The 27,860-nt window shown below is 41.0% G+C and overlaps 3 protein-coding genes across 13 annotated transcripts; 1 reads left to right on the top strand and 2 right to left on the bottom strand.

The window, feature by feature from the left end:
- sts (steroid sulfatase (microsomal), isozyme S) lies at nucleotides 1–22,925 on the bottom strand. 6 transcript variants are annotated; one of them, XM_086281714.1, is made up of 12 exons: nucleotides 22,832–22,925; nucleotides 20,795–20,938; nucleotides 17,049–17,105; nucleotides 14,111–14,283; nucleotides 12,565–12,686; nucleotides 12,179–12,301; nucleotides 9,722–10,127; nucleotides 9,507–9,643; nucleotides 7,191–7,328; nucleotides 5,239–5,398; nucleotides 4,893–5,014; nucleotides 1–1,407 (listed from the first exon to the last, which is right to left on the bottom strand). In XM_086281714.1, the coding sequence occupies exons 4-12, from the start codon at nucleotides 14,263–14,265 to the stop codon at nucleotides 1,055–1,057; spliced, it is 1,716 nt and encodes a 571-aa protein (XP_086137840.1). In that variant the 5' UTR covers nucleotides 14,266–14,283; nucleotides 17,049–17,105; nucleotides 20,795–20,938; nucleotides 22,832–22,925; the 3' UTR covers nucleotides 1–1,054. The 6 variants fall into 6 exon arrangements, with proteins under 6 accessions (XP_086137840.1, XP_086137839.1, XP_086137837.1 ...); XM_086281713.1 differs by having other exon boundaries at nucleotides 20,795–20,960; nucleotides 22,832–22,917; XM_086281711.1 differs by having other exon boundaries at nucleotides 20,795–20,885; nucleotides 22,832–22,849.
- LOC147303022 (RNA-directed DNA polymerase from mobile element jockey) lies at nucleotides 17,215–19,767 on the bottom strand. Its single transcript, XM_086281718.1, is given in 2 exon segments — nucleotides 17,215–18,319; nucleotides 18,322–19,767. Coding segments are annotated over 2 exon segments (1,839 nt in total). The 5' UTR covers nucleotides 19,637–19,767; the 3' UTR covers nucleotides 17,215–17,795.
- On the top strand, nucleotides 22,899–27,850 carry LOC147303020 (uncharacterized). Of its 6 annotated transcripts, XM_086281722.1 has the most exons (14): nucleotides 22,899–23,115; nucleotides 23,888–23,913; nucleotides 24,216–24,301; nucleotides 24,450–24,482; nucleotides 24,579–24,668; nucleotides 25,080–25,151; nucleotides 25,260–25,348; nucleotides 25,461–25,563; nucleotides 25,827–25,929; nucleotides 26,009–26,061; nucleotides 26,170–26,248; nucleotides 26,470–26,763; nucleotides 26,963–27,156; nucleotides 27,265–27,850. In XM_086281722.1, the coding sequence occupies exons 2-13, from the start codon at nucleotides 23,907–23,909 to the stop codon at nucleotides 26,968–26,970; spliced, it is 1,017 nt and encodes a 338-aa protein (XP_086137848.1). In that variant the 5' UTR covers nucleotides 22,899–23,115; nucleotides 23,888–23,906; the 3' UTR covers nucleotides 26,971–27,156; nucleotides 27,265–27,850. The 6 variants fall into 6 exon arrangements, with proteins under 6 accessions (XP_086137848.1, XP_086137845.1, XP_086137850.1 ...); XM_086281719.1 differs by having other exon boundaries at nucleotides 23,888–24,301; XM_086281721.1 differs by lacking the exon at nucleotides 22,899–23,115 and having other exon boundaries at nucleotides 23,779–23,913.
- The last annotated feature ends 10 nt before the right edge of the window (nucleotides 27,851–27,860 follow it).

The following is a 27,860-nucleotide window of genomic DNA, read 5'->3' as shown; positions in this document are numbered from 1 at the left end:
TACTTTCAAGATTAGGCTTCAAACTTTCCTTTTTGCTAAAGCATATAGTTAGGGCTGGACCAGCTGACCCTGAATCCTCCCTTAGCAATAGACGTAGGCTGCCGGGGGATTCCCATGATGCACTGGGAGTTTCTACTTCAGTCACAGTTGACATCATGTTCATACTCTGCATTCAATTATTAGTTATTATTAACCTCTGTCTCTCTTCCACAGCATGTCTTTATCCTGTCTTCCTTCTCTCACCCCAACCAATCACAGCAGATGGCCCCGCCCCTCCCTGAGCCTGGTTCTTTCTTCCTGTAAAAAGGGAGTTTTTCCTTCTCACTGTCGCCAAAGTGCTGCTCATAGGGGGTCATCTGATTGTTGGGGTTTTGTTCTGTTTCGTTTGTGTTATTGTAGGGTCGACCTTACAGTATAAAGCGTCTTGAGGCAAATGTTGTGATTTGGTGCTGTATAAATAAAACTGAATTGAACTGTATACAAACATGTCAGACCACACTACACTTTTGAAATCTAGCTGACGTTGTGTTTACAGTCCAAACTGTTGCTCAGCTCACAGATGGTCACCATATTCTCTGGAAACTAGTTCAACCAAGCCTGATTTTCTTTACCTCAGCTGCCTCAACAAAACCAGAAAATCAGTATCAGATCGTGGGTATCACAACATTTGTTAATCATTCATGACCCCCCCTTTGCAGCTCGTACTGTATCTCTTAGACTTGTATAAGACGATTCTCTGAACTTGTATTGAGGTCTAAGTCTCATAATATATTTTCTGATTTGACAGCTGACAACTTTACTGTGTTAGTCGCTCAGCTTTGTTGTTATCCAGTCTATTGTATTTTATAATTGCCACCTGTGTGCTGACTAGATTTCTAAATATGAAGCTTGTGTTACTACATCGAGTGACATAAAATCAGTGCAACAGATGACTGCGCCTGGACAAAACAAAGGTTTAATCATGGATTTGAGAAGTTCATATGAAGTGTCCATATTCAGATTAGTGTGACTCTAAACAGCAGCAAGGATCTTCCAGTGCCGCCTCCACAGAAGCTTACTGGTACAGCTGGCACTGACAGAGCTGCATGACTGTGGAGCAGCAGGGCTGCAGCCAGGGCTTCCACATCAGGTTCGCGTGACTTAACTGGTTCTCCACTGGCTTCAGTGAGCGCCGATGCATCTTCACAGCTTCCTTCATTGTGGCCAGGACAGAGTGAAAGGCAGGCTCAGTGTCTGGGGTCAGCGGTGTGCTCTCTGATGGGTCCTTTGAGAGATCGAAGAGCAGAGGAGGATCGTGGAAGGTAACGTACTCCGGCGTGCAAAAGCAGATATGTGTATGGAAACACCCCGTCTTGTTTTCTGGGTAGAAGTTTGGAGTGAAGTAAAAAGCTTTCCACACCGAGCTACCTGAGAACGATAAATGAAAGCACTCAGTGCCACTTTCCCTCCATGAAGCAGGGTGCTGAAGTGCAGACTTTCAGCCTTAAATGTAAGACTTTTACAAACCACAGGAAGCACAACATTTATACATTTTCAGATGCATTAATTCAACAAACTAACAATTTTATTTTAATGCTTGGATGAAAATCTGTTGTAGAAAATGACCAGCTGGAGTCTAAAACCCATGGACATCAACAAATGCAGCTTTTCTTCCTGAGAGACGCTCCGTCAGGCATTTACTGCATCCACCTTCAGTTTGTGGATCCTTCTGGTTATCAACTGAAAAGCTGCTCTGCAAGATTTCGATCAGGTTTCTGCAGCATTTGTCTGAATCTGAGCAGAGTACAGCTGCTGATTCGACATGAGGGGGGGATTACTTGAATAGCTATGGCCACGTAGGTTTAGTTTCTTTCTCCTAAATCATCATTTGGAAACTGCATTTTGTATTTACTTTGTCTTTGTCTAATATAAAATTTGTTTGATGATCTGAAACAGGATGTGGCAAATGCACAGCACTGTACATCTGATACATTTGATGAGGGAATAACCTCGCATGGTCATGAAACTGCTTGTCATTGAACTACCTAATTCATTTTAGATCTCTGCATGAAAGTGGCTGTAATTCAGTTAATGCATGTTTGTAAAACCCCTTAAATGAAAGCTGAAATACTTCAGTCACATATGGTTTGAAAACTACAAAAAAATGATGTCTTTGTCCAACAAGTTATGGACCTAACTGTAGATGAGCAGCCTACTGGATCTCTGCAGCAGCCACATGTTATCAAAAGGTTGATGAACAGAATCAACCTTTTGTAAAGTGTGTAATGTATGTTTTGTCAAATAATATCAAAGAGAAACACATTTTCCATTTGCCTTTTTTCATGACCTGATATGGTACATTACAAAATTACACCCTGCACAGGCCGCCACTTGGTCGCAGAGCTAACACTTACAGGCAGACAGCCGTTCACACTCACAATCACACCTATTCACAATTTAGAATAATCAGTTAACCTCACACTCTGCACACAGTGCTAACAACTAGCTGTTCGATATAACCATATATATCGATGACGATATAAAAGCGTCCATCGTTTCATTTTACGCTGTCGTTTGTTTCGTGGTGTCGCAAAATAAACTGTTTACAGCAATATTTTTCATTGTTTTTCATCGTGGCTCCGCTGTCCGCTTGTTTGTTTTCCACATAAACCTTTCACAATAAAGCTCAAGATCCTTTTGAGACTTTTCTAAATAAACTGAATCACGTGAAAGAGCATGCAGAGAGTTTACGGATGAGAAGCAAAAAAAGAGCCGTCAGGTGCTAAAAAATAAAGCTTAGACTCAAAGTTTGAGAGAAAACGGCGCCGTTACAACTTATGTCTAAAAATGTATCGTTTCATGCATCGGTTAAAACACTCGACTCCAGGTACATGACGCGCAGTTTATTCGCGCCAAACTTCAAGATGCCTTTGGCTTTCTTACTAGTTCTTTCTCTGATACTGTCAGGAATCTGGGTGTCTTGTTTGACAGCTCCTTTAAACTTGATAAACAGGTGTCTGCTGTTGTCAGATCTAGTTTTTATCAGCTTCGTCTCATCTCCAGGGCCAGACACTATATCCCGTATAATGACTTAGAAAAGCTCATTCATGCTTTTGTAACGTCAAGACTAGATTACTGTAACTCACTCTATTCTGGTCTCCATGCTACCCTTCTACATAGATTACAGACAGTTCAGAATGCTGCGGCACGTATTCTAACTAAAACCAAGAAGTTTGACCATATTACTCCGGTTCTTGCTGAGCTGCATTGGCTGCCTATCAAATACCGTATTCAATTTAAATTTTTGCTGCTTACTTTTAAAATTATCAATAATACTGCACCAACCTATCTTAAGGAACTTTTAAACCCTTATGTCCCTGCCAGGGCTTTAAGGTCATCCTCGCAGTTATTGTTAGTTCAGCCCAGATCTCGGTTGAAATCTAGAGGCGATCGATCGTTTGCCTTTGCTGCACCTGAGTTATGGAACAGCCTCCCGATTGGCATTCGGGAGTCTGATTCTATTTTTTCTTTTAAAGCACGCCTTAAAACTTATCTTTTTGAACTTGCCTTTTCTACCCGTTAAATGCTGACTGTTAACTGCGACCTATTGCATTAACTTTTTACTATTCCTTTATTCTTGGTGTTCTCTATCATGCGGCACTGGGTCTGCTATAATCTATGTGCTGCAGTCCATTTTATTAGTGGCTTTCTACTGTGAACATTGTCTGCTGTTCTTATTATATTTGATATTAATGCTCTTAACTGTATTATTTTATTGTTTTTCTGTAAAGCACTTTGGTATGCCTAGGCTTTTAATGTGTTCTATAAATAAAGGTTGTTGTTATTAATCTATTTCAGAAGTGGCCAACCCGCAGCTCCTGAGCCGCATGCAGCTCTTTGCCTGGTTTCATGCAGCTCTTATATTGAAGTTTGTGGTTTTTTTAATCTGCGTGTTCGCTTCGTTTGAGTTTAACACTGTATTTTCATCAAATGCAAATGTGCGTGAGATGGAAATACCGCAAAGTTTCCCAGTAGGTGCGAGTGTCATGATGGGTGTGACCCTGTGTTTTGTGTTTGATTTATACTTGATTATTGCAAACAAAGCTTGGAGTTTCTGTTTCTGTGCCCTCCCCATGCTTCACGTTTGGTTCCACTGCATCATCCACAGGGAGCAACTCGCGTCTAAATCACTGAATTTAGACAACGTCATGAAGCCTGTGATGGAAATCATCAACTGCATCCACACACATGCACTTAACCACATGCAATTCAAGAATCTCATCGCTGAGCTGGACCCGAGGCTTCCAGGTGACCTGCTGCTGCACTGCACTGTGAGGTGGCTGTGATAAACCCAGGCACTCTCTCGCTTCTTTGAGCTTTTGGATGCCATAATAATAATAATAATGGATTGCATTTATATAGCGCTTTTCAAGGCACCCAAAGCGCTTTACAATACCACTATTCAGTCACTCTCACATTCTCACACTGGTGGAGGCAGCTACAGTTGTAGCCACAGCTGCCCTGGTGACAGAAGCGAGGCTGCCATATCGCGCCATCGGCCCCTCTGGCCAACACCAGTAGGCGGTAGGGTAAAGTGTCTTGCCCAAGGACACAACGACCAGGACAGAGAGCCCGGGGATCGAACCGGCGACAGATACGCTTCTCAACCCCCTGAGCCACAGTCGCCCATGAAACTGTTAATGGTAGAGAAGGACTATCTCGAGCTCTCGGACCTCAAGTGGATTATGGATCTGGTCTCTCTGGTCGACATGCTGTGTCACTTGGACAGACTGAACCTGACCCTGCAGGTTAGGTTAAAAATGCTGCCTGACCTGGTGCAAAGTGTGTTTGCACTTGTCAACAAACAGTAGAGGTTATCAATACGGCTTCATCTTTCTCTGTTGCACACTTACTGTTTTGGGGATGCCATCTGACAGCGTTCAAGTTGGCATTACAGTAGTGAAAGAGAAATTCATGCTTGGAACGTCCAGCTCTCCCCTGTAGCAAATCCATGAGGTCATGACCATCTATCTCCCTGCAGAAAGAAAGTGAACATGAATTACAATGGTGGCTGCAACTGATCAAAGCCTCTGGATTACCTTAACACCCCACTCTTCATTAGAAAACATGTTTCCTCTGCTCACATCCAGGATTCCCCTCACTGTGAATCGCTCTCACTGCCTCTCCTTTCTTTAAATGTGACCTAGATTTCAGGCTGACATAAGGAAGGAGCACAGTCTCACCGCTGTGCAGCCTCACCTGTCCTCTGGGACTGAAGCTCCACTCAGCTGCACCACAGTAGGAAACAGGTCCATGTGGCTGGTGGGCTCATCTATCTGTCTGCCACCAGGGATTTTCCCAGGCCAACGTAAAATTCCAGGGACCCTGATTCCTCCCTCCCAATTCGTGGACTTCCCTGCTGCTCGGTAAAAGAAAAAAAAGAACAAGAAGTCATGAAAATAATTCTCATCCGGCTACCAATTAAGCCTAAATGATAGCACTGCACCAAATCCCCACTGAGCCGTCTGCACAGGTGGTACTGTCATTGTCTACATTTGCTCTGCCGGTGTGTCTGCGGTGCTCTGCATCACGATTACAAATGAGCTGATCATGTTGAACTTGGAGCTCATAAATCTTAAACAACATTTGAAACACAAGAGAGCATAACGGCACAGAACCACCTATTTTACCAACATGAGCTAGACTTACACTCCAGGCTATTACGTTTTCCTTCATTAAGTTGAAATCCCAGTGGAAATCAATATATTGTGTTTACAGCACATACCAATCGAATGTATTACAGTTGTAGTGGTCTGCGTAACTGCATTCCTGTTGAGCGCTATGCTGGCATAGCTTAATGCAGTACTATACATTAAGCATTGCCTTAGCATGTGCAGTGTGAAAACAGTGCTGGGTTAGTAACTAAAGGCACAACTGGCTTCTTAAGACTCGCCTCCTGCAGAGATGAAAGGGCAGCGAGTGGCTGCCTTATAAAAAGCTGCTCTTTGAATCAAACCTGCTGAGTCCCAACAGAATCCCTGACACGGGTCTGCTCACTGCAAACTAGTGAATGTGAATCAAATGAAGAATAATATTGCTAACATTTTTAGATATGGAGCTTTCGGCACATCCAACAGCAGAGCTTCATTGTCTCATAATTACTTGTGAATTTTCCTGAAGGAAACCGAACGAAGCTCAGAGGCAATGATCTGAGTCCTGCGTGCTTGCAGTTTATTCCAGTGCACTGACTCTAAAAGCAACTCACTTTAAACCACTTAAATATTTCTTTGTTTCTCTGTTTGCTTGCAGGTCATTTTCTAACACAGCCAGTCTTTTAAATGTAAATGCTTATAACTGGTACGTATTGTAATATATTGTAAAGCACCTTTAGCGCTCAGTAAGACTCGAAACATGTCGTACAAATGCTACTCTATTATTGTCAAAGGAGCTTGCACAGACATATTGCGACTCTATTATATTCTGTTTACATAATCTACTTCTTTAGCTGTCACCGGGAAGAAAACGTAATACTGTAGCAGTGAAATGACATAAACACACTCAGCAAAGTTAACTCTTCAACACATTTAGCCATCTGCACCACCCTGGTTGTCAAGTCCAGAAACTCCACATTCACAATGTGGCTGCCCCCTCATTAGATCAGTAACCGGCTTTGATTGATTGATTAATCACCTCACGACCAGCTCCCGATCATCGGTCGTTTGGTTGTAAGAAAATCCAGCACGGCGCATGCCCAGCTTTACATGCCCTCCAGAGAGCCTGTTCTTCAACAGCTTCACTGGCTGCCCGTAGATTATACAGTCACTTGCTAAATATTGCTTCAACCTGGTCCCTCCCTACCTGTGCTCCTTTCTTAGGTCTTTGTTCATCGCTCACCTTGTTGTTCCCTCTGGCCGTCTCACCACAGAGCAGAGCTGATCTGTTCCCCGGCTCTGGAATGAACTTCCTCTTGATATCAGGAATATCTTCCTTATTCCAAACTGGCTTACTCTCTTCAAGCACTGACTCTAATTGTTTTCTATCCTTTCGCTATTTGTTTTTATGCTTTGTAACGTGACCTTTGCTTTTTTCAAAGGCACCCACAAACAAAATGTATTATAATTATTAACTAAATGGTTAAAATCCTGCTGATGTATACAGGCAGAAAGGTCATTACAACCAAGAACAGTTTTCCGTTTTTCTTCTCGGTGTACCTTTATATATTCCGTTCGATCCCCCGTGGACATCGCCTCTGGCAGAGATTTCCTCCAGATGCGCCCCATGATCTGAAGTCAAGTAAACAAGAGTTTTTCCTCTCAAGCTGAGTCTGTCCAGCGTCTCCATGAGCTGACCTGAGAATACACACAGTGCAAACTCCAGTCTGTAATTATTTGGAAACATTTTTCCGTTTGAGTATGAATAACAGAACGAGAAAGAGAAACTGTAAAACAACACGTGTTAAAGCTGCCAGGCAGGAGGAAAAGAGGAAGACCTCAGAGGAGGTTCGTGTTTGTCGTCAATGATGTCATGCAGGACAGTGGGTGTGACAGAGGCAGAGGGACAGAGCGGGATGGATGCAGATGAACTGTGGTGACCCCTAAACGGAGCAGCTTAAAGAAGGAGGAAAAATACATCTTCTATATTAGATTGGTCAAAGTAGGGATCAGTGCTCGCTGGCTGCTCTGCTTTCTTTCTGTGCCTCTCTCCTCTATCTGTGCACGTGTGTTTGTGTCCTCATCTCATCAAGGCCACTCTTCACTGGACCGTTCAACAACACAATGAGTTAAACCTTCTGTGTTTGTGGTGCCTCCGACATCCTCGAACACTAAGTGTTTCTTCTGTACATTTCCCTGGATTCCCCTCCTTGGTGTGTGGTGGGTCGAACCCTGAGGTGGACGGTTTTATGTGGGTTCTCTTCCCCCCGGACCCCTGGAGCACTATTCCACTATTTGCATTATGTCTTTATGCAAATATACTTTCACTGTAAACAAACACACTGAACTTTTATCTCCTGAGTCCAGCGTGCCCATCAGCCTTGACACAGCGATTGTATTGATCATGTCCATCATTACTACTGGACATTAAGTTTTTTCAGTCGCCAAAAACATCAAAGAATACTGTGTAAGAGACACTTTAATTCAATTCAACTTTATTTATACATCGCCAAATCAAAACAACTGTCACTTCAAGGGGCTTTATTTTTAGATCCTAATATAGAGAAAAACTGTTGGCTTTGAGAGTGCTGATGGAGAAGTAATGACTTATAATTGTAATGACAGAGAGACCTATTAACACATAGTGACTGAAGAAGAAACTCCCAGTGCATCATGGGAATCCCCGCAGCCTACACCTATTGCAGCATAACTAAGGGAGGATTCAGGGTCACCTGGTCCAGCCCTAACTATATGCTTTAGCAAAAAGGAAAGTTTTAAGCCTAATCTTGAAAGTAGAGATAGTGTCTGTCTCCTGAATCCAAACTGGAAGCTGGTTCCACAGCAGAGGGGCCTGAAAACTGAAGGCTCTGCCTCCCATTCTACTTTTAAATACTCTAGGAACAACAAGTAGGCCTGCAGAGCGAGAGCGAAGTGCTCTAATAGGGTGATATGGTACTACAAGGTCATTAAGATAAGATGGGGCCTGATTATTTAAGACCTTGTATGTGAGGAGGGAAGGGAAGCAGGAGAAACCTGCTCTCTCTTTTGAGTCCCTGTCAGTACAGTAGTTATGATGATGCAGTTCTTCACTCCTATTTATACTCCTCTATACACCAATATTGCATTTAATTATTAGTAATCCTTACCCCAATCTAGTCGGCTCAGATGGTTGAGCTTCCTGAGCCTGGCTCTGCTGGAGGTTTTCTTTTAAAAAGGTGTTTTTCTTCCCACTGTCGCCACGTGAGACTCATAGCGATTTGTCTGATTAGGGCTTCTCCCTGACATGCAGTATACTAAGGTCAGGTCATGATAAACACTTGAATTAGGGGCAAACCTATATGGGTACATTTAAAGCTGTTATAACATATTATGAAATGCTTACAGCTGCACTAATTTACAGTCTTAACAGGTTTTATAAAATAATCAGCTCAATCTTTTCTAATATATTTGTGATAAATAATTTGAGCTGATGATTTGACGAGAAATGTATAAACAATATTTCCTATTTTGACTACAAAGCACAGTGAGATCAGTTCTCCATCCACAAGGTTTTAAGTGGATCTCCTCACATCTTCCACCTCGCCTCACTTACTGGTTCTTCTCTCCTCTGCAGCAGCAGGTGAAGCTGGGGGGGTTTCACAGAGCCTACCCTCCTAACATGATAAGATCGTGACAAGATGTAATTGCTATGACTACACACTTATCTTCTGTTCCCACTTTAACGAATATTCCTGAAGGCTCTTTCTTTCTTAGTGTCATTTGACTGAACTGGGCAAAGAGGAGAGGTCGGAAGCTTCTGGGCTTTTTTTACTGGATTTGAATGAACTGACAGACATAGAAAAGCAGCTTTTCCTTTAAACAGACAGAATGACCTACCCACACTCCAGTCCACCTCCTGCACAGCGTCCCCGTAGATACCGTGGCGGCTCGTTCCTCTGAAAGCGGCTGAAGCAAAGATGGCTGTGTGGACTTGGAGGAAAGAGAAAAGGAGCAGGAAAGGCCTGTTTGAAGTTCTGCAGAAACAAACAATGAATATGAAACATTGCAACAAGAGTTTTCAGATCCAGGTGAATCAGGAAAGCTTCACGTACCGCTCTATGAAGTCCACTGCCTCGTGGACCATCCTCTGTGTCATGTTTTCAGACTTATATGGCTGCTCCACAATGCTGTGGTCCCTCAGGAGAACACAGTTTAAGTATGGGACAGCCATGCTGAACGCTAATGGCAAACCAGTGACCAAAAGCAACAGAAACATCAAGCTCAGGATCAACCTTCTGCCGATGACCCCTCTGTAGTGCAGCACAACTGCAGTGAGCAAAACGATGCCCATTGTTCTGTATGGCAAATTTTTATGGAAGTGGAAAATGGTGCCATGTCCAGGCTGGCAGTCCTTCAGGTTAGTCAGAGGGATACCGAAGAAATAATTGAAGCCGTGGTTGTTAGGGTGGTGGCAGTGATCGTCACGGCTCTCACAGTTCAGGCCCAGGTGCCATTTTCCTGCAGACAAGAAGAAGAAACAAAAACTCAGAAAGTAGAAACGCGATTAAGCTCGAAGCCACAATAAAAGAGTAAACTGTACACTTCCTATAACAAACAAATCTCACTACGGTTACGGGTATAAATATTGACATCAGTGTGAGCTGCTAATAACGCTCAAAACTGTCTGTGATGAGCACACGAGACACTCGGCCAAAGACCTCTTTATTCAACTTGTCTGACATAACATTTAAAGCTGTACTTAATAGACTGGCGCTTACATAGCACCTTCCTGCTGTCTGCATTCATACACCAGCTTTTTCTGTGCCACAGCACTTTTACCCGCGTGTTCACACACTCACAGGCACTGGGGTCAACTCAGGGTTCAGCATCTACCTCAGGATACCTCAAGACAGAGCCTAGGGGATCTGGGGCATTCACCACCTCTCTCCTTAACCTGGCTTCAACCAGTCTTTCCCATAGTGTACTTCATGGTATGGCTCATACATCTGTGCACACAACCCTTGTTCTGCAAAACTCTCCATTCCTCAGGCATCTTCTCACTCTCTGTGACTGTTAAACAGTCAAAGGTCCACTGCCCTGTCTCCTACACATCTCCAACCAACCACCTTTTCACTCTTCATACACCTTCATAGCTGCCCTCACTTCCTCCTTTCTTAACCTCTGCACTTCCGCATTCAGCCATTCCATCCTATTTGCAAAATCCACACCATTGGTCCATTTCTCTCCTTCAATTCAATTCACTTTTATTTATATAGCACAAAATCACAACAGTTGCTTCAAGGTGCTTTATATTGTAAGGTAAAGACCTCAAAAAGAAGACGCCACACATGTCCATTAAATTCTGCTTCAGTTACCATGCTGGCAACATTCAACGTCATCCTTTTGATTTCTAGCTTCAGACTCATGATCTTGTCTGACCCTCTCTTCACCTGCAAAACACTATTCACATAAAAGTAAAGATTACCACGACACTATTTCTTTCACCGTGGCTCAGGGGGTTGGGAAGCCTCTGTCCTGGTCGTTGTGTCCTTGGGCAACACGCTTCACCTACTGCCTACTGGTGTTGGCCAGAGGGGCCGATGGCGCAATATGGCAGCCTCGCCTCTGTCAGTCTGCCCCAGGGCAGCTGTGGCTACAACTGTAGCTGCCTCCACCAGTGTGTGAATGTGAGAGTGAATGAATAGTGCCATTGTACAGCACTTTGGGTGCCTTGAAAAGCGCTATATAAATCCAATCCATTATTATTATTATATTCCATGTAGAAAGTGTGAATCAAGCTGCCGTGCTCCTGGCTTTGCTTCTCTTCCACTTGGTCTCCTTCCATCAGCACACTGTTGGCCAACAGCACCAAAGGCAGTTATCATTAACCTGGTGTGTGGTTAATGATGTGGAAATCTTACTCTTAATGATTGACATGTTTGATTTGGCAGAGACTTTACACCAGAGGGAATAAAAAATGCACTGGCTTGTACCTGTAAATGCACTGTGCTGTCACGATCTCAAGCTCTATACACACAAACAGAATTTAAACTAATAATACACAAAAATCTGATTCACAGGGAAGGATGGAAAAATCAAGTCTCTGTACTAAGACCTGTCTACAAACACAGCAACATAATTGTCATCATTAAGTCATATCAGCAACACAATCTAAACTGCAGATGTTAGAAACCTTGTTCCAAATCACTAAGTCAAAGGTAAGCAGGACTGCACTGCAGTGTGACCAGTGTACCAATGGTTAGACTCCCAATGACACTGGGAGTCTGCCAATGAAATGCCTATCCACGGTATACATTGCTCATTTCTTTCACGCCGTGTCTAAAACAGCTGCACTGGTAAGTTCACAGAGTCACCAGCTTAGACGCTACATCAGACAAATCACACCAAAGTACAGCACTTATAATGTCAGCTTCTAAACATGTTTCTTGGTGACATAATGCTTTTTCAGCGTTTCCACATATTCATATTCATTCCTAACAGATGTGTAAGGGTCTGACAAGCTTTTTGTTGTTTTTGCTAATAAGACACATAAGATTCATGCATCATACCTATGAGAGCAGTCTCGTAGCCTTGTTGTTTGACAACCTTGGCAAACGTAATCTCCTGGCTGGGGAGACCTCCAGATGCTGCATTAAATAAAAAGACACCTGGTCTGATATAACCAGCGATACCTGGAAAGAAAGAAAAACAAAAACAAACGTGTGACTTCAGCATGCATAAAAAAAAATGACTCAATTCACAAAAATGTGCATAAAGAGTTTTATAGACAGTTTTATTGTAATTGGGCTCAAAGCGATCTTAAATAATTCACTAAATGAATGGCCTCTGTTAAAGGTGTTTAACGCTCCTGTATTCTGGAAACTTCTCCACCAGGCCAACATTGAGCACTGCTCCTGTCGGGGAAGCTTGTTTCTGTCTGCAGCTTTTAACTGGCCTGATCGCACTGGGTATCGTCCGGTGAGAAACGCTGCCCTGCTGGGAGTGCAGAGGCTGGCTGCAGCAATGTGGTGGGTCAGCTTCACCCCTTCCTTTGCCAGCTGGTCAATATTGGGGGTCCTGCAAATCACATCATCAGCAATTACAGAACAGGTTTCTCATCAAAGCAAAATATGTCAGACTTGTCAATGCCTGAAATAAAGTTAAAGCAACTTATCTCCAGCTGTTGCCCAAGAATCTCTTGCTCAGTTCTTAATGCCCAAATTTTCCAATCAATCACAAATCACCACTTTACTGTTATTTTACAAAATCAGTGTCCCTGTTTCATAAAAAAGGTCTTATCAAAGAAAAACTATGACTTAGATAAAAATCAGTAAACAAAACTAACCGGGACACGCCGCTGTGATCATTCTGAATCTACTCAAACACTGGAGATGAACGTAAATATTCGAAAGCACCGACGTCTTTGCAGAATTAAAGCTCTATTAAAATTCCACTCACCTTTACTGTAGCGAGACAGAAAGAAATATCAGAAAGAGAACCTCGACAAATAAAACTTACTGCATGGAAACAAGAGCACAGGAATAAAATCTCATTCAACAAATATAAAATGGCATGTATGTATTTTTATTATTGCACTTGGATGCAATAATAACTGCTCAACAGCAGTCATCTATAATAATATTGCCCCTACAAGCCAAAACTCCCCAATGGGCAGCACTCGACAGGAAGAGACCTTGAGTAAAACCAAGCTCGACGAAAGGCTCTTCACACAGAGGCCACAACAGGAAACAGGACAAGAAACAAATGAACAGACAAAGAAATCTTTATTCTCAATTAGTCGGCCCCAATTAAGTCAAAGGAGAATTTTAGAGCAGTACATTGAGACAGAGGTAGTTTGAGATTGATCTGAAAATATCTTTTAAAAAAGTTCCCTTGATTTTTGTACTTAGCTCACATAGGCTTCATATTAGCGGATATTCTTGGGTAACGTCACTTTAGTATAATAAATGCTAAATGTAGCATTAAATAAAGCAATAAATGCTGAATTTATGTTGTTTGCCCAGCATCCAATACAGTGAAGTAATCCCAAATGATAATATCTCCTGTCATGGTCCTGGGTCTGTGGGTCCAGTGTTTGTGAATATTCTTTGAATTAGTTTGTTTCTGGTTATATTTGCCAGTCTTTTATGAGTCCTCTCTCCTCTACTGGGCTTCCTGTAGTGTATATCCAAAATATCAGAGGAACATGTTGTGCTCTTCTACCCTCTCTGCAGCCTGCTGTCCTGTTTATCTACAGATTCAGTAGTCTAACCCCCCCCCCAGACAACTGTGAACAGTTGAACAGTGAACAATCAACAGAGCCACAATCAAAGATATTCACTCCAGTATGGGAACAAAACGGCCTACAATAACAGGAGGTCAAATGAAAGAGTTCTGGGAGTAGCAGCTTCCCCCCATTTCTGCCAATCACGTCTCTAAGAACCAGTAGCCAAATTACACTTAAGCTTCACCAGCGTCAGTGAGAAGCAACATGTTCTTACCTCAGTGAGTTATTGCCATAACAGCCGAGGTCTCCAATTCCCAGGTCATCCACCATTATCAGGACAAAATTAGGCCTGTTGGTCTCCTGCAGAGAAGCACTGTTCACCTCTAAGAGCAGCAGCAACAGAGAGGACAGTGGCCACGTGGACTTCATGCTGTCAGAGCAGAAACACTGGAAGAAAAATCAAACCACATGTAATTGTAGTGTAAAGATACACTGACAGGTACCTGTATTACAGCCAGTAGTATTGTGGAGTTTCCCATCAATGACTCTGAAGCGTCCGTCAGTCGCTGTCAGTTACCGATGAATATAATTTAACTGACCATAGTTGACCATAGCTTTGACGCTACAGTAACATTTTCACAAGCATTTCACAAACCGTGGTGAAGTCATTAACCACGGACTGTACTCGTGTCTTCTTCTAGTGCTTTTAATCATGAATAATACAAACTGGTTATGATTCCAGCACACGGTCGAGTGAAAGGTTGACAATGAAGACTGTTACAGGCAGCATTAGCAACACGTTCTCACTCCCAAAGCGGAACATTTTACGCTAGGTGACACATCGTCACCATATTACGTTTTCACCTACCCACCACGTTCCTAAATGACGACCTCGGAAAAATGAGGAAATATGAGAACCGTCTGGACTGAACCTACACATGTTCGCTCTTTTTCTTCAAATCGCTTACAAACACACTATTTAACATCATTAAAGTCCTGGTTAAGGTCGGGGATAAGGTCATGTTTAGGGCTGGAATACAGGGCCCTAAACACGCGGGAGCGTCATTGCACTGGATTTCATAACCCTCTGTGTACCATAAGACGGACCGAAGGTCTCCTTTCACGTTCCTCAGGAACGCCGCGGGATGTGACAAAACATCGGCATGTTACGCCTCGGGAGTGAGAACGGGCTGGCAAGAAAGCTGAGAAAAAGCTACTAACTCCTTTTACTGCTTTACATTATATTTTTATTACTTTTTTACATTTACACGCTTAGTTCCTTAATTTTAGAAACACGGGAAACTTGAACTGTCTGGATCAGTGCTTAGAAACCATGGTGGAAATGGTGTCCCCACACTTAAAGCAGCCACAGCCTAATCTTAAACAGGTAGGTTAGTAGGTTAGTAGAGTCCATGTGAGTAAACTGGTGGCACAGCTGTGGATGCATATAAGGCAAAACACAGAGCCTGTTTCTGTGACATGGGAACATCAGGAGATGTCAACAAAACACCAGGAACAGAACTGTGGAGCTCCATAAGTGTGGCTCAGTTTGAATACAATTGCAATTAAGAAATACAAATAGAAAGTTAACAAATATGTTTTTTATATTTATCAATCTAAAAAAAATAAACTTTTAGTCTGATTTGATGTTACAATTAAAAAAGTGTTTTTATCTGAAGAGTAAATATCTGGTTTCAACTGTATATTTGATGATTGTCAGCACAAAGAGAGAGAGAGAGAGAGGAGCAGAGAGAGAGAGAGGATGAGGACAGAACAGATGAACAAGAGCAGGTGAGACTCACATGTTAGTCAAATGGTCGTTTACCACAAGTATCACCGTATCACAGGTCCTCATGTATCTCGTACCTAGTGTTTCTTTTTAGGTTTGCTATTTTTCAAATTCTACATTTATTAAGTTATGCAGCTTGTTTGCACAACAAGGCTAAATAATTATATAAACTTTTCTCAATCTAAATATTGGACTTTGGTAGAATTAAAAAATAAGTGTAGTGCAGGTCTATGATGATTTTTAGTGCTGCTATCATCTAGTTCTGATTCTGGTTCTGTCTTGGTTAAGTCCTCAGTAATCCTGATTTTGAACTGTTGTAGTCCTGTTTTAATTCTGGATCAGTTCTGGGTCTGGTTGAATTGGGGTTTAGTCCTCGTGTCTTGATACAGCCCGACTTTGTTCTGCCTCGCTGCTTAATTAAAAAACTAGTTTAAGGTGTCCTGCACATGTGATATTTATTTTTCCTTATATGAAGTCATTCTTTTTTGAACAAAACTCAAAACAGAGCCTATTAATCTTTCAGTCATTTGTACCCCCCCCCCCCAAAAAAAGAAAAAAAATGCGTTTTGTGTTTCTTTTTGGGTTCATCTTGTGTTTGGTATTAATTCTTTGGGTTGGTTGTCGTGTCTATTATCCCTACCTGTGTCTCCCCTCTGTGCTCCGTTCAGGTCCCTGCGTTTTGTTGTAAAACAGTCTGGGTGTTTCCGGTTTTACTTTGTATGTCTGCTTCTCATCATGTCCATTAGTGTCAGCTGTGTCCACTCCTGCATGTCATCTCCTCATTACCTAGTGTGTATTTATAGTGTGTGTTGGCTTCTGTTCATTGTTGGATCGTCTGTGTTTCTCGGTGTAACAACGGCTCTCTGCATTACCCGCTCCCCGGTTCATGCTCAGGTTTGTCATTTAGTTTTCCCAGTCTAGGTTTTCAGTCATTCGTCTTTTCTCACTGCCTGTTCAAGTCGCTCCACTTCTGTAAATAAAACATCACTCTCATCACCAGTCAACTGCCTGCATTTTGGGTCCTTTTCCTCCTACACCACACGGCTCACCCCGCCAGCCGTGACAGTAACGCCACGAGTCCCAATGATCCACTTTGATTAGAAATGTTCCTAAATGAGAGTGATGACCAGAGGTAGTGTAGTCGCCATAATAAGAGATGCTCCAATTCCCCAAATACTGAGGAAAGGAGCTGTGGTGCTTCCTATATCAGCTCTGTTGGAGCAGCATACACTGGGCCATCTTTTCTTAATAGAGAGGAGAAAATGCTGTCCCATGATTCACTGGGACAGACCCTCCGGTCATTCATGAAAACAACAACATAATAAGCAAAGTTGTGCAGATCATGTAAATGTTCATTATAAATGCATATTTGCATTCAGTTCAATTAGTGAGAATTGTGTGATTATCATAAATTAATTTTTACCTCAGGTCTCGTGGGGTAAGTGATGGATGGAGGGAATTTTACTGCGTCACAGAAATCCTAAACAAGGAGGAAGGAAGACATTCCACTAGATCAAAGCAGTTAAATAAGTAATCAGGACATTTACATATAATATTTAAATATTAACAAAAATTCCCACCCGTGGGATTAATAAAGGTATCTTATCTTAAAATAACATGCATTTGATTTTATAGGCTAAAGGGCAGGATCTACTGTGCTATAATTTATATATTATGATGCAGTCAGTTTGCAGCAATAACTCGCATTCTGCCAAGAGCAGCAAAAACTAGTGGCTCAAAAAACTGCAGCCCTGAGCAGGGAGAGTCTCGTCCCATCCAAAATCAGTGTAAGCTCAGGCTTCACGCACGTTTGCCTCTTAAAACAGTGAGGCAGTTCAAAGGAGCCTGAAGGGAAATCAATGTGGTTTTGATGGAAATCTCTGACCACTGTTTATTATTACAAACTGCAATGTGTGTGAAAGCAGACCTAACATCATTTGCCATCAGATCCAATCCAATTTTATTTATAAAGCACTTTAAAATACCCAGCACAGGAACAAAGTGCTGTACAGAAAATAAGTTAAAACAATAGAATAACAAAAAACAGCAAATTAAATAAATAAAACACATAAGACATAAAATTAAAACAGCCCTATGTTAAAGCAAAAACAAGATAAAACAGCATCAAATCACCTAAAAACAACTAAAATAAAAATAAAAAACCAACATCTCACGTGGTGTCAAAGGCCAAGGTAAAGAGGTGGGTTTTCAAGAGTGACTTAAAAACAGATAAAGAAGTGGCCTGTCTAATCTCTAAAGGAAGCTCGTTCCACCGTTTGGGAGCTGCTACAGCAAAAGCACGATCTCCTCTAAGTTTACGCCCAGTCCTGGGTATCTTCAGGAGCAGCTGATCAGCTGACCTGAGAGAGCGGGTGGCTGTATAAGGCTGTAGCAGCTCAGAGAGATAAGATGGAGCTAGGCCATGGAGAGCTTTAAAAGTAAATAAAAGAATTTTAAAATGAATCCTAAAAGAAATGGGCAGCCAGTGAAGTGAAGCTAAAACAGGGGAAATGTGCTCAAACTTTCGAGTGCCAGTTAAAAGACGAGCTGCGGCATTTTGCACCCTCTGTAGATGACTAATATATGATGCGCTCACCCCAATATAAAGTGCATTACAGTAATCCAGCCGAGTGCTAACAAAGGCGTGGATCACTGTCTCAAAGTGCTGCTGTGAAAGAATTGGCTTTATTTTTGCAGCTGCCTGAGGTGAAAGAAGCTAGATTTTACCACGGCCTTAATTTGATTATCAAACTTTAGATCACAGTCCACTTTGACCCCCAGGTTTGTGACAGTTGGCTTAACATACTGTGCCAGGGAATCTACATACACATTGGGGGTCTCAGTGGGGCTACCAAAAACCATCACCTCTGTCTTTTTATCATTGAATTTTAAAAAGTTAACAGACATCCAAGCCTTAATGTCATCGAGACACTGAAGTAATGGCTGTGTAAGGTATCTGCCTTTTTTCTTTAGAGGGACATAGATCTGACAGTCATCAGCATAAAAGTGGAAAGCAATGCCGTGCTTTCTCAGTACAGAACCAAGAGGAAGCAGATATAAAGAGAAGAGGAGGGGGCCTAGAACTGAGCCCTGTGGGACACCACACAAGAGGGGAGCGGAGGACGACGCATAGTCACCAAGGCTGACACAAAAAGTTCGCCCCGTCAAGTAGGACCTGAACCACTCCAGTGCTGTGCCCCTAATGCCCACCCAGTGCTCCAAACGAGAGAATAAAATGGCATGATCCACGGTATCAAACGCAGCTGTCAAATCTAAAAGCACAAGAACAACACAGTCCCCAGCATCAGTCGCTAAAAATATGTCATTAAAAACTTTTAAAAGGGCTGATTCAGTGCTATGAAAGGGTTTAAAACCAGATTGGAAAACCTCTAAAACATTTTGCTTTTCCACGAAGGCCATTATTTGGCTGTAAACTACCTTTTCAAGAATTTTGGAAAGAAAAGGTAGTTTGGAGATAGGCCTGTAATTTGCAAGAACCATAGGATCAAGAGCAGGTTTTTTAATCAGGGGTTTGACTACTGCATGTTTAAAATCTTTAGGGACAACACCTGACATCAGACTATGGTTTACCAGCTCAAGCACCAAAGGACCAACTGTAGGTAACACCTCTTTTAAAAGTCGAGGAGGGACAGCATCATTTGGAGACCCTGCAGGCTTAAGATGACCAACAGTCTCCTTTAAAAAGGAAAGAGTCACAGGCTCAAACCTGTCAAAGACAGCAGAGCAGGAAACAGAGACTGAGAGGTCGTGAGCATGAGGAGAGATTTGAGCCCTTGTGGAGGAGACCTTCTCGATAAAAAAGTGTAAAAAATTTTCACAGGCTTCTGATGAGGGCTCGATACAGTCAGTATATGGTGCATTAAGAACAGAGTTAATAGTATTAAATAAAACACGTGGGTTATGGCAGTTTGACAAAATAATGTCAGATAAGTGTTTTCTTTTGGCATCTTTTACAGTTCTTTGATATCGACGCCAACAGTCCTTCAGCATCTGGAATGACACTTGTAGTTTGTCCTTTTTCCACTTGCGCTCAGCTCGACGGCAGTCGCGTCTGACAGCTCGGGTCAAGTCGTTCAGCCAGGGCTCAGATTTAGTTTTAGGCAGTCTGGATTTTAATGGAGCCACAGTGTCCAAAGCAGTCCGACAGGTAGAATAAAACCATGAGCTCAGTTCCTCAGTCTGGCTGCATAAAAAATCCGGGATCTTACAGATCTGGTCAAAGACTGTTGAAAAGTGTTCAGCAGTGGAGGAGTTAAAAACACGACAGCGCTGAGCAGCAGTGCGAGTTTTAACTGAGGCACAGGCAAGAGGAACTTCAAACAACACAGGACTGTGGTCAGAAAACACAGCATCACAAATCAGATGACGAGACGTTCCAGTTACTTAGTAGCACATTATCACATGGAGATTAATCGAACGCACTAACACGGATTCATTCATAGGACATTTCACTTGTATTCGTTACAGATTCTTCAGCCAGACGTGGCTTGCTGTGTGCGCTCTTCACACTTCACTTCCTCACCCTGCGCACAGAGTGATTTAGGACAGAGAGTTTTGGCACTGCGCTCACAGCTTAAGTGCCAATTATGCAATCGTTTTAAAAACATCTGCCACTCCTTAAAAATCTCGAAATCTTTATTCTAAAAATGATCAATATTGTTTTTTCTTATCCAAGTAACCTGCAAAGATCAACAGGGTAAGAACACGTTGGTGAAGCATTTCTACAATTTCGTTGGCACATGTTCAATGACAACAAAGGTCTATTCTATTCTATTCTATTCTATTCCATGTGCATGTTGTCACCCATCTTCTCCATACTGTAGTTTCCACACGGCGAGCACGCAACATCACGCATCACGTCAGGTTGTTGTTGTCAGAGGACCGTCCTTTCCTCAGTCAGTGTTCAGGACTGTGTGTCTTCATGCGGGAACATTTATCTTTAATGTGTGGCTTTATCCAAACTGCTATAAATGTATTGTTGTTATTTATTGTTGTTGTTGTTGTTGTTACTGGTCTCCATCCTCTAACAGAGGAGTTTTAGTAGCAAATAACTTTTGCCTTTGAGTTTTACTTCTAACCTGCAGATAAATGAACAGAGTTCGAGTATCCGCACATTTGCTCCTGCAGACAGACGGAAGTGTTACTCACCTGCTGAATGACAGACGGTGATCCGGAGCGCAGGCTGTACTGTTGCTCTGTGGGACGCTTCTCAAATCTTGCAAAGTTGTTTGAGCTCCTGCTGTGAAGCCAGAATCACGCGAGAAGTGGGGGCTACTCTGTTTTTCTGTTTAGCTTTAGTAAATAGAAGTACTTCCTGTCATGAATTTCAAAACAAAACTCCACAGTCAGACCAAGGAAAACAATGGAGAAAACGTAATTAAAAATTCGCCCATCATATTTGACTAAGCCTGCACCACCTGTCTTTGATGCTCAGCTCAGGGTTACACTGCTGCTCACAGTACAAACTACTGACAAATATGTGACCGATATGAGTCATGAATCAGGCCACTTTTTAGCCCTTTTTCGATTTAAGTCATTCAAGAACGTGATTATGATCCTGTCTTATTTCACCACCTCGGTGATTATTTATTGTACTTTTCTTTCTTTCAGAAGTGTCACTGACAGCACCAATGTCTCAAACCTACACACATACACAGAGATGGTACAAAGAAAATGAAGTGTTTATGTAGCACCCTTCTACTCTGCTTGAGCATTCAAAGCACTTTATACATCATGCCTCATTCACCCAATAGTGATGGGATTTCCGGCTCTTTTTAGAGAACCGGCTCTTTCAGCTCCCAACCGGATCTTCAGGTTGTTTTGTTGCTTTAATTAATTTATTATTAACAATAATATAAAATTATGCACAAAATGAATTACTAATGTAAAAAAACGTGGTTTTATTTATATGTTTATATATAAATATATGCGGTGGCCCCTAGAGACAAAGCACGTACAAACTCCAAAACACATTTCTAGCGTTAACTGAACTTCCAAACAGAGCTACCTAGATCACTTAAATTACACAGTTGAAAGCAGGTGTGTATTGTTTGTGTGTTTATACACAAGCACTCATATATATTCAAATAATTTAAAAAAAAGTTCATTTACCTGTTACTACCACACACCACATCCGGTCGTTGGTAGTGATGTTCGATTCGTCAACGAATCGTTCAATACTCGAGAATCACTTTACTGACTCGTGAATCATGATTCACAAGCCCAACTGACTCACTGACTCATCCCTGTTGCTGTTAGCAAACTAATTCCATTATCGTAAGCATAAGCGAATCACTCAGGACTCACTCACCCCCTCCCTCCTGGCTCACAGCTTCTTCTTCTTCTTGGTTGGCAGCCAATGTTAAGGCGCATTACCGCCCCCTGGCTCACAGCGCAGTGGACATTTAGATGAGAAAATATATATTTGACACACTTAAGGAAAATACTAATAAAATACAAATAAACAAAATAAATGTTTATTAAGCAATTTTGATAGGAAATTGCTTAATTTTAGAAATGTTTTTGCTTTTTTTCTCTATAAAATAGTTTTGGTTTTTTTTTATCATTCATCTTAGCAGTGGGATTTACATGAAAAGGGAAACAAATTAAGTTTGAGTGAAAATGTAAAATTTTTGCACTCTCTGGTCAACTGACTCAGTGAATCAAATGACTCAAAAAACCCGATTCACTTTGGTGAGTGACTCATTAACACTCGATTCAGTAAAAAGAATCAAATTTACCATCACTAGTCGTTGGTACTTGCTGGCTTGTGTAGCCACTAGGTAACAAAAGCTCAACACTGCCCCCTAGCATCCTGGAGCACTTCTGTTGTGTTTTGTACGCGTTTTGGAGTTTTTATGTGTTTTGGAGTTTTTACGTGCTTTGTCTCTCTAAATATACTTTTATTTTTTTCACTCCACATAAAATGTAATAAATAAATCATATAATAGAAAAACCAACTATTCACATTTCAACTTTTAACTATTTAAATTTTCAGCTTTTTCCTTTTAAACAAATTTAAAGTGAAACAACACAAAACACTGCAAACCACAACACAATTAAATATAAATGAAAATATGAAAACTAAAAGAACATGCATATTCTCTGTCATATGGACCTGCATGAATAAACTTTCTGAATCCTTTATCATCTGCAACTGAAAATAGTTGTGGATGATTACTATACCTTTCTAATGTGACGTTGTTGTCCCTGGCTCTCTTTCTCTCTCTCTCTCCCGCTCTGTTCCGGACGATCTGATTTCCTCGTGTCAGCATTGTTCCCACATCATCATAATTAATGTTGTTCCAGGTTCAACATTGCAAGTGACCAATCACCTTCTTGTGACGTCATTCCTTTGCGACTTCGAAATACCCGCCTTCGATTATTTCGAAATACAAGTGAAGAAGCGAAAAACCGCCGCCTGTCCGCCGAATTTGAAGTCAATTTAGGATACTTTCCTTTAATAAACGGTAAGCATTATACATATGTTCCTCACTTGGCTTGCTGTTTGTTTGCTAGCGATAGGCTACTTGACGACAGCATTAGCTAACCAGTGTTCCCCAACTTTTTGGGTGTTTCGTGGCCCGGGGGTTGGGTCAGGCAAAATTGCAGTAGCTCCCCTGATCATTTTACAAACATAAGTGAAGAGAATCTGGACTAAAAGGCCTAGACTTATGGTTGTGTGCTGAATCTATGAATCAAACTATCACCTGGAAACATAATTAACTGGTCCATAGCTGTGAAACTGGACATGAGTTCTTGATTCTATGGAGATTAACAGTAATCCAGAAATTTACAAATTTGTCCTGGGACATCGCGTAAATGTTGTCCCTGGGACATCGCGTAAATGTTGTCCCAGGGACATCGCGTAAATGTTGTCCCTGGGACATTGTGTAAATGTTGTCCCTGGGACATCATGTAGAAGTTGCCCTGGGACATCGTGTAAATGTTGTCCCTGGGACATCGTGTAATTGTTGTCCCTGGGACATCGTGTAGATGTTGTCCCTGGGACATCGTGTAGATGTTGTCCCTGGGACATCGTGTAAATATTGTCCCTGGGACATCGCGTAAATGTTGTCCCTGGGACATCGTGTAGATGTTGTCCCTGGGACATCGTGTAGATGTTGTCCCTGGGACATCGTGTGATAGCTTGTAAATAATGGAATGAAAATTATTGATTGTTATTAACTTGTGAAAAAGAAGTGTAACAAATCCACATGTTATGTTCTTACACCCTTACAGAAACTGTGACTCCTTCACAATGTCAGGTAAATGTCAACTCATGTTGAATAATCAACCAATCAAGCCTTTTATTATCACATGCAATGTTACACGTACAACTGCAATGAAAATTTCACCCCCTTCTGACCATACATATATTGCTTAAACATCACATTGGGAAGACAGGTCGGAAACAGTTAGGAAGGTCAGAAAACAATTTAATTAATAGATGAGGAGGAGAAAAAAGAACTACAACCAGACAAAGCTCCTAGAAGACTGAAATGGATGATGGTTGCAGCATGCAAAAAGAAAATGATATCTGTTGACTACAGCATATGCTTTCTCACAGATTACCTTGTGGGAGTAGCTGGACCAAACTCTATTGGTATTTCAAGTTTGAAATCCCTGTTTGACCAGACTAACATTTCAGATGAGGTACCTCTTGACATAAAAATCCTTTTATGTTGTCATAAAACTAATGTTAAATTCTGCTTTAAATACACTTTATTGTACAATTTACTTAATGAATCGTGTTCCTTAGTTCTGTTTTTATTTATATGTATTTATTTATTTGTTTTATAAGGTAATAGATGGCCTAATCTATTTGCAGTGTGAGGTATGTTGAAAAGCTTGTTTGATCATAATGACATAGCATGTTTACGTTTTTTGTAATGTATTTGAAAACATAGGTGTATTTATGTTATTTTTATAGAATTTCCCTCACATTTATCCAATACCAAGCCAAATCACTGGAAAAATTTTGGATGGGTCCACAAGAGCACAAAGTGCATACTTTTTGAAGGTATGACTTGGACTGTGGTAACTATGTTCTTATTACAAAGGGTTTATAAGTTGCCACTATAAACAAACAGCATTTTCCAAAATTGAAGCCTTGTCAGAAGAACCTGAAAAACACCTTTCTGAAACCTTTTCTGTGTAAAGACTTGTTCAAAAGCAATGCACACAGATTAAAACATTTCTGTCTTGGCCAACTGATAAAGAACACCAAAAATTTAGTGGTGCGTGTTGAGTCTGTGGTCTTGATTTGTTTTGTACACACTATAGAAATTAATTAATGTAAACCAAAAATGACACTTTCTATATGTTTGTGTATCTGCAGAATTAATTACAAGTCTCACCTGACAAGCTTTTGCAGTTTTGCAGTGTCATTCTTGACAGAAAAACATACTTGTCACATTCTTTTTATTTCCAGAAAAACATCTTTCAGATGTATGAGAAATTGATTGGAGCCTGTCTGGAAAACGGCAGCCACTGGACCTTGTTTGTAAGTTGCACAGATTTTGCACTCTCTCTAGTGCATGATACTTTTCAGTGTCCCTCATTAGGAAAGCTCAAGGCCCAAGCCTACCATATCCATCTTTTTACAAAACAGTTTTGTGACATACCCAAGAGGACCATAGTCTATATGAATTCATTTGGCGAGTCGGAGGTCAGAAAAAGTGCGGTGTTGAAAAACTGGAGGTAATTAATTAACATATTTAACATAACATATTTAATTTAATTGAAATCATTACCGAACGTGGTTATTGATTTCTCTATATGCTTTTTATTTGTAATAACTGCGATCTCTCAGCTCATTTGCTTCAGCAAGAGGCTGCGCTGGAGAGTGGACCTTGTCACATGTGAGCCACCCACATCAACAGGATGGGAACTCATGTGGAGTGCATGTCATAATGGTACTGAAAACTATAGCTTTAACCTATATAAGTAATGTTTACATTTTTGCCTATTCAGTTTTTAAAGCCTTAGAGGCAGGATGGTAAAATCTCAATTTTTTTTGTAGATTGAACCATTTCAGCAGTAATGCTTTGCTTTGGTTGCTCTGTTTTTTTTTTTTCCTCGGGGGGGTGGGGGGGTTAAAAACAAACAAACATTTCTTTGTTAATCTAATTCTTTTTGTTCTTTTTTTTTTTTTTTTTTTTTCTTCGTCAATTATTAGTTTGCCCAATCTCTCATTGACGGTAAAACACAAGTGGAGGAGTACAACACTGAAATCACAAAGCTCAGGTCCCGACTTTGCCACTACTTATTTTCCTCAATAGGTAAAGATAAAATTAGCTGCCTTCTTTTTCTCTAACATTGGAAAATGTAACTTGTACTTAAACAAATTATATTTTGCAGATCGAACTAGGAAGTGCAGTCAGTGCTGGTGTGTGATTGCAGCCAAAGACCGGGTACACTATGACATGTCCTTAGCCATATAGATTGTTTATTTAATGGACTTTGTTCATTTGTTTTTTGTTTGTTTATTTCTTCTTCTTTTTTTTTTTTTTAATTCACAGGTGCAGTGCCAGAAATGTGGTGCATACAAGCACATGCGTTGTTCAAAGTCTGTTTGTGGCATCTGTATCTTCTGTGAGAGTAAGTCACAATATAACTAAACAATGTCCAAAAATGTTTAAAGTGAATTTTTTTTTCGTAATTTTGCCTTTGCACACCAGGACTGTGTAATTAAAGTGGACGTTTCAAGATCCAGTTTTTACACAAAACTATTTTAGACATAACTGTGTCGTATTGTGGGGATTTCTCTTCACAATTAAATTGATATAGTGCTGTTTATATCATTCTTCTTTATGTAACAGCACAGTGCAGCACAGCAGAGGGAAAGGAGTTGTGCAGCATAGTGGGTGGCTATACAGGAGGAGCAATAGAAGTAGCCAGTGAAGAATGTCATCAGGGAAAGCATCAGGCAGCGAATGACAAAGGAAAAGTTCCTAAGGGAGAGAACATCTGCAGCAAATCGACAAGTAACAGTGAGATAGGAGGACTGACAGTCAGAGATGAAGGTACACAGACTGAAGACAAAGAAAAAGAAACAGAAGCGCAGAATCAACGCAGAGAACATGTCAGTTCATGTTTTCAGAGGTTTGATTGGGGTAGATATACATTTCGTGATTTTGATGTCACCTGAAATAAATCCGGGTTACTCGTATCAATGAAGTGACAATGTGGCTGGAAATTGTGCATTTGCTGCAACATATACACAATTACACCATGTAAACAAAAGCATTTAACTTTGTGCGCATGTGTGTGTCTCTCTCTGCTCTTTTGGTGTTTGCACTTTTTCTTTTTTAGGGCCGTAAAGCCAAACTGCCCGCAATGATTCTTGACAGGCCTAAGAAGGCCAAAACTAAAGTAACAGTGTTTAGTGTTCTGAGTGAAGAGGAGGCTGGGGAGCTAGCCCTCGGGTTTGCCGGAAGATTGGCCTGCGATGTCACAACAGACATGGTCTGTAAAGGCATCGACCATTCAAGTGCTGATATGACAAAGTAAGTTAGTAAAACAATATGAAAGTTGTATCTTTTTTGGTATTATTTGTCATTTCCCCGTATTTGGGTTATTGGTGTAACATTGTTAATCTTACTTTCTAATAACAGACAGACTCTTCTCAAAATCCAACACAATCTTAAACATGAGCTGACTGATTCCTCAACCTTCAGTTTGCTGACACACACCTTTGGCCCCGCTGCACTGGATTCTGTCATTTCATTCCTGTGTGAAAAACTTGATCTTGTCTCTTAAATAATGAAACCTTTTGTGACTTTTGTTTGTTCTGTAAATCAGAATCTTGAAAATTGTTCATTGTTGTTCTAAGTTTGTGTTAACTATTTGGCAAAAATGATTGGTTCCTAATCCAAACAGCATAATGACTGTTCTAACACATATCTTAAAAATGCTACAAAGAAAGAAAATTATCACATATGTTTCAATATGAATGTAATTGTGTCACACTCGGTTTGTAGTAACTTTCCTGTTTTATTTTGAGTTTTGGTATGTTTACACTGTTATTTTTATTTCCCGTGTGTTCGTCTTCCCTTATTAGTTTTACTGTATTTAATTAGTCTGATTTAATAACTTATAATTATTTACTTTCCAGTGTTTATATATGCTCCTCGTTTGGATTATTGTTTGTTTGAGTTCTGCCTGTCTTTTCTATTAAAGATTTGGACTTTTGGACTATTAGTGGACCTCG

Source organism: Aulonocara sp. 'chitande type north' Nkhata Bay, linkage group LG23 (assembly GCF_057382095.1).
Source record: "Aulonocara sp. 'chitande type north' Nkhata Bay isolate Kocher_YH1m ecotype deep benthic linkage group LG23, A_spYH_male_GT1.1, whole genome shotgun sequence".
In the NCBI taxonomy this organism is placed as follows: Eukaryota; Metazoa; Chordata; class Actinopteri; order Cichliformes; family Cichlidae; genus Aulonocara; species Aulonocara sp. 'chitande type north' Nkhata Bay.
The sequence above is the reverse complement of the archived record's forward strand: the minus strand, read 5'-3'. Positions and strand labels throughout refer to the sequence as shown.